The 6,222-nt window shown below is 50.9% G+C and overlaps 1 protein-coding gene across 1 annotated transcript; it reads right to left on the bottom strand.

Moving 5' to 3' along the window:
* Window positions 1-219: 219 nt before the first annotated feature.
* SRXN1 (sulfiredoxin 1) lies at window positions 220-5,035 on the bottom strand. Its single transcript, XM_053313730.1, has 2 exons — window positions 4,373-5,035; window positions 220-1,823 (listed from the first exon to the last, which is right to left on the bottom strand). Exons 1-2 carry the CDS (start codon window positions 4,754-4,756, stop codon window positions 1,620-1,622), a joined length of 588 nt encoding a protein of 195 aa, XP_053169705.1. The 5' UTR covers window positions 4,757-5,035; the 3' UTR covers window positions 220-1,619.
* Between the last annotated feature and the right edge of the window lie 1,187 nt (window positions 5,036-6,222).

The following is a 6,222-nucleotide window of genomic DNA, read 5'->3' as shown; positions in this document are numbered from 1 at the left end:
AGCCCCACAGAACAGCCCCCTTTGCCCCCACCTTTCTGCAAATGATAGCTGAAGAGTATTTGCTGGCGGGATGAGGGAGCTGGATGGGGTTAATTCCCAGCTTCTTTCCACTCTTATGCCAGAGAACCTCCACCTCCCCCTGCCACTAATAGTTGTTATTTTTTTAAAATCACACATAGCTATTTTGGTCGATCAAACAACAACAACAAACACCCAAAAGCCATTATAGAGCAATACCTTTATTAGGAGCCACTAAGATGTCTCCAAGTAGCGAGCAAGCTTTTGAGTGCCCAACTCTTCTCCGGGCTGGATGGTAAGCCAAGCATTTTAAAACAGACAATACAATGATTTTTTAAAAATTACTTTCAAAATATTTCACTTTATTAATATATTATATGCATCTTTAACATGTCTTGGAAAAATGAAGGCACAGTTATAATAATATAAATATTTGTAAAAGCAGATAAAATCTAGGTTAGAAGAACCAAGAGAAAGGAAAAATGACCCCAGATAGAGCTGCGTTCTTCATCTGCCACTCCCCAGAGGCCTTTCAAGAAGTCTGCTAATGGGACCAAGACGGGAGGGAGTTCTCCAGTGCCACAGCTAAGGAGGCCCTGCGAACATAACCTCCTCAGCTGCATTCTTACTTCTTGCAAGGCCTCACTGGGATAGGAAGGGGAAGAGAGTCTTCTCTTGGAAGTGCTGCAGTGAGAAACTAGGGGGCATGCCCAGCTTATACTGCCCCAGGGACTGTGAACTGGGAAGGAGCGCGGCTATGGAAATGTATCTGCAAGAGGGAAGCGAGAAGGAGCCTTCTGGCCTGTAGGCAGCCAGAGGAGAAGGAGAAGACGGGGAAAGCAGCAGTGTGTTCTTAGACTGGGGAAAAGAGAACAGGGCAGCCCCACTGCGCTTATCTTTCTGATGGCAGCTAACATCCTTCCTCATAGACTCAACGTCTCATTGAAATAGCTTGGGGCTGTCCTTTCATGAGGCAAGATGAGGCAATGAGCTATTGGGGCACCAGCAAGGTAGCCAGATTACCCCCCCCCCCGCCATCAGAGCAGCTCTTTGGGATCGATCCGATCCTTGCAAACTTTGCAATGAACCCCACTCTTTGCAAGAAGTCCAAGTGGGGGGAGAGGAGGCTGCTTGCCCCCCTGGCCCCATGCTGATGCTTTCAAAGCTGGCAAAGGTCTGATTGGAAAGGGGACTGGCCCCCGCTAGGGCCAGGTGGCAAGGCAGTGTTTGGCACCCCACCTGAGGCCGCCCCTGCAAACAGCTCCATGCTCCAGAGCTGAGCGGGATGTCCCTCTGCAAAGGCAAAAGCCAGCCGTACCTCCTCCTGCCATTCTGTGTCGGGGTCTCAAGCCAGCACCAAGCCAAGAGGCACAGCTGACGCCAGGAGAGAACTGCTGGGTGCCAGCTGCTCTCTCCATCCAGGATGACAGCCGACCGCTTGCTTCCTTGCACGGAGTGGCCCTAGTGGGTAGGAAAGGAGTGGAGGACGCAGACCCATCCAGCAGATCCTCACCACAGAGAAGTCCAGGCTGAAGAGCCCACCCCTCTGGGGCAGGCTTGAGTTTCCAGTGGGCCCCAGAAGGACCCTTTGGGGAGAGCCCCTACCGCAGATCAGGCAGGGAGGAGCCCAAGTAAGTGCGCAAGTCACCGATGGTGGACCGGATGATTTTGGCTGGGATGGTCTCCTTGTTCAAGCGTTTATATGCCGCATAACGGTGACACCCTCCGAAGGAGTAGAAATAATCCCCTCCTTGGCTGCCTTTGATCCAGAGGACGTCGATTGGGGGCACCTGGTCAGCGTCCTCCTAGAGACAGGAGGAAAAGAGAGGTGGGAAACATCAAGGCGGGTGGGTCTGGGGATGGTTTTCAACATGTCGCCCAAGTCTAAGTGGGTCTGAACCAATAAGCTTTTGTACAATTTTCCCATTTGCGAATGGATTGTGGGACATGCACCCTATGCCACGGGGCTCCTGTATCCTTATCGAAGACATTTTAAAAATAATGATTGTAACCAGAAGAATCGGACTCACAAAAAGACAACCTGCAAAGTTGGGCCTTGATTGTGCAAAAGTTCCTTGGGCCCAAAATTCTCAGCCTGGGGTCCCCAGATGCTGTTGGACTCCAGCTCCCATGTCCAAAGGCATCGCACCTGGGGATGGTGGGAGCTGCCGTCCAACCACATCTGGGGACTCAAGGTGGAGAACCCCAGCCTTGCCCCAATGGCTGGCAATGCCTCTTGCCAATCTCCTAGCAAAAATACTTATTCCTGCAATCAGGCTCTGTACCAGAGGACTGGAAAGTAGCCAAAGTGACTCTGATTTTCAAAAAGTGATCCAGGGGGGATCCGGGAAATTACAGGCTGGCCAGCTTAACTTCGGTGCCGGGTAAATTGATGGAGAGCATACTTAAGGACAAAACTGTTAAACATATAGAAGAAAAGGCCTTGCTGAAGGAGAACCAGCATGGCTTCTGCAAGGGAAAATCTTGCCTTGCTAACCTTTTGGAGTTCTTTGAGAGTGTCAAAAAGGCATGTGGATAAAGGTGATCTGGGTGACATAGTATACTTGGACTTCCAAAAAGCTTTTGACAAAGTTCTTTAACAAAGGCTCTTGAGTAAACTTAGCAGTAATGGAAGAAAGGGACAGGTTCATGGACCAGTAACTGGTTGAAGGGCAGGAAACAGAGGGTAGGAATAAATGGACAGTTTTCATAATGGAGGGAGAGAGGAAGTGGAGTCATCCAGGGATTGGTACTGGGACCAGTGCTCTTGAACTTGTTCATAAACAATCTAGAAGTTGGGGTGAGCAGTGAAGTGGCCAAATTTGCAGATGACACTAAACTCTTTAAGGTAGTGAAATCCACAACAGATTGTAAGGAGCTCCAAAAAGATCTCTCCAAATTGGGTGAGTAGGCAACAAAATGGCAAATGCAAGTGTAAAGTGTAAAAAGCAAGTGTAAAGTGATACACATTGGGGCAAAAAAAACCCAACCACATATATGCTGATGGGATCTGAGCTGTCGGTGACTAACCAGGAGAGAGATCTTGTGGTTGTGGTGGACAGCTCATTATTATTATTATTACATTATTATTATTATTATTATTACATTTATATCCCGCTCTTCCTCCAAGGAGCCCAGAGCGATGTACTACATACTTGAGTTTCTCTTTCACAACAACCCTGTGACGTAGGTTAGGCTGAGAGAGAAGTGACTGGCCCAGCAAGTATCATGGCTGAATGGGGATTAGAACTCGGGTCTCCCCAGTCCTAGTCCAGCACTCTAACCAGTGTTGATTCAGTGCATGGCAGCTGTGAAAAAAGCTAATTCCATGCTAGGAATCATTAGTCACGGGATTGAAAATAAAAATGCTAATATTATATTGCCCTTATACAAATCTATGGTGCGTCCACATCTAGAGTACTGCATACAGCTTAGGTCACCATATCTTAAGAAGGACATTGTAGAACTGGGAAAGGTGCAGAAGAGGGCAACCAAGATGACCAGGGGCCTGGAGCACCTTTCTTATGAGGCAAGACTACAGAATCTGGGGCACTGTAGTTTAGAAAAAAGGTCACTATGGGGAGACATGAAAGAGGCCTATAAAATTATGATTTCTCCCTCTCTCACAGCACTAGAACCAGGGGTCATCCCATGAAACTGAAGGCCGGGAAATTTAGGACCGACAAGAGGAAGTACTTTTTCACACTGCGCATAATTAATCTGTGGAATTCCTTGCCATGGGATGTGGTGATGGCCACCAGTTTGGATGTCTTTAGAAGGGGCTTGGACAGATTCATGGAGGACAGGTCTATCAATGGCTACTAGTCTTGATGGCTATAGGCCACCTCCGCCTTAGAGGCATGATGCCTCTCAATACCAGTTGCAAGGGAGTAACAGCAGGAGAGAGGGCATGCACATACCTCTTGCTTGTGGGTTTCTCGGAGGCATCTGGTGGGCCACTGTGTGAAGCAGGCTGCTGGACTGGATGGGCCACCTCGGGCCTGATCCAGGAAGGGTCTTTTTATGTATGTTCTTAATGTGTTTCTTCTCATTGGTGCTCTCTGTAGTTTGCTACCCTTCAGTGCTTTGACTATAATAAATTCGCTTTAATTCATGCAACCAGTTTCTTTAGCTTTTATTTCAAATGGTGGGCTTCAATTTACAAAGCGGGAAACTATATCCCCCTTCTAAAACCACGCGATCAGTTGTTGATGGAGGGTGATGATTTCTAGGAATAGAAATAATGAATGCCTAGAGACGAAGACGGCGCCTATCTGCCTATCCCGGGCTTAGCCGTGTGCCCCCCCCCCGCGCGGAACTGAACCGCCAGTCTCCGCCCCGCAGCTTCGCAGACCTGGATCGTGCGCATGAGGCTCTCCACTTTGCTCTCGTCCAGGGCAGGCGGGATCGGGCGGATGATGACCCGCATGGGCACGTGGTGGGTCGTGGGGATGCTGTCCGAGTGGATGCTCCGGCGGCCGCCTGCCTCTCCCATGGCCACGCCGAGATCTCCCCGCAGCGGCCACCCCGACGACCTTCCGCCACCAGGTCTCGGTGTCGCCGGTGCTGCTGCTGCTGCTGCTGCCGCGTGCCCTCCTCCTCCTCCTCCTCTCCAAGTCCAACTAGAAACCGGCCGCCTGGAATGCCCGCTCCGGATCGCACCACTGCTAGAATGGGCGGGGGCGGAGAGCGATTTGCAGACTAGCCTTCTCAGCGCCCACCCCCGCCCCGCTGGCATGACAGCCACTGCCCGCGCGCGGCCGCCCGCCCAGGCAGGCTTCGACTTGCCCTGCAGACCCACGCGCGGTCTGTGTGGAAGCTGGAGGGGCGGGGTGTCCTCGCCGGCGGCCCCCCTCCCCGCACGCCCAATGGAAGGTGCCCGGGTGGAGGCATCGGACTCCCGTGATGCGCACGTCGCTCTGCCCTGGGCGGGCCTGGCCCTCCTCCTCGCCTCTGCTGAGTCACCAGGAGGCAGCAGAAAGGCTGGAGAGGCTGCCCGCCCGGTCCCCTCGACCCTGGGAGGATACCGGGAGGAGGAAAGTGGGCGTCAAGAGGCGAGGCCTGCCGCCCGCGTTCCTCCCTTAATCCTTCCCCTTCTCCTCCCCGTTGTGATCGCGATGATGATAATAGCTGCAGGGTGCAAGACGAGGTTTCTGCCCCGAGGGCCTTACAGTCCAGTTCGACACAGTGGGTTGGACGAGAGAGGCAGGGCGGGGGAGTCGGCCTTCATTGCAGTTGCTTGTATTTTTAGGAGAGGAGGGTGTGGTACTGTTTCTTTATTTTGAGATATTTGTATCCTGTTCCATTATCCAGAAGAGAAGCCAAAGCAGCCAACAACAACAATAATTAATAATATCAAAACATTAACAACCAGCAATGTTGTTGCTAATATTAAGCCACCCACACAAGGGTATTAAAAATGTACAAATCATCAGTAACACACCAGACCTGAACTGATCCAGGGGTTCCCAGACTTGGTCTACTACTCCAGATGTTCCTGGACTATAATTCCCATCATCCCCAGCCACAAGGGTCAAGCCATTGTAACAGACTGATGGAAGTTGTAGTCCAAAATCTGAGGATCCTAAGTGGAAAACCCCTGGACTAGATGGACCTGTGGCCTGATCCAGCAGACCTTTTCCATGATAGTGAGGGATGGAACCTCCATGTTCAGAGGCTGTATACCTCAGTCTGAGCTCTGGCACTGGGGGACAAAGAATGGAGGAGGCTCTTGGCTTCCAGGTGCTGTTTGCGGGCCTCCCAAAGCCATCCGGTTGCTGGGCTAGGTGGACTTTGGATCCGCAGGGCTCTTTTGTTCTTAGAGAACCGTCGATGGATGCTTGGAATATACAGTTTATGAAGGGAGGGAAGAGAGGAGATTGACATTCGGAAGGGGCAGAGGCTTGGCTTTCCTCTTTCCTTTCCTTTTTTGCTTGTATCCTACTTTTCCTTCCCATCAAAGGCCAAAGCAGTTAAGAACAGAAAACAATACAAAAAAATCAAAGCCACAATCTCTAAACAAACTGCTTCCCAATCTTGACTCCTCAAATCTGCCAGACTCCTACGTCTTACAAAATCAACCCTTCCATTGGCGGTTCATCTCTCAAGTTTTCCGCTTCATCTAGAGCAGGGCTGCTCAACTTCGGCCTTCCTCCAAATGTTGGCCGACAGCTCCCACAATCCCTGGCTATTGGCCACTGTGGC

The sequence above is a fragment of the Hemicordylus capensis genome, chromosome 4 (assembly GCF_027244095.1).
Source record: "Hemicordylus capensis ecotype Gifberg chromosome 4, rHemCap1.1.pri, whole genome shotgun sequence".
NCBI classification, from domain to species: Eukaryota; Metazoa; Chordata; class Lepidosauria; order Squamata; family Cordylidae; genus Hemicordylus; species Hemicordylus capensis.
Note: the sequence above shows the minus strand (reverse complement) of the source record. Positions and strands in the feature narration are given on the sequence as shown.

Bases quoted from the DNA above. Each gene is read 5' to 3' on its own strand.
- SRXN1 (XM_053313730.1), bottom strand. From the start codon at position 4,756: ATGCCAGCGGGGCGGGGGTGGGCGCTGAGAAGGCTAGTCTGCAAATCG. The intron at 1,824-4,372 runs GTCTGCGAAGCT...TCCTGTCTCTAG, and splicing joins GCCTCATGCGCACGATCCAG to GAGGACGCTGACCAGGTGCC.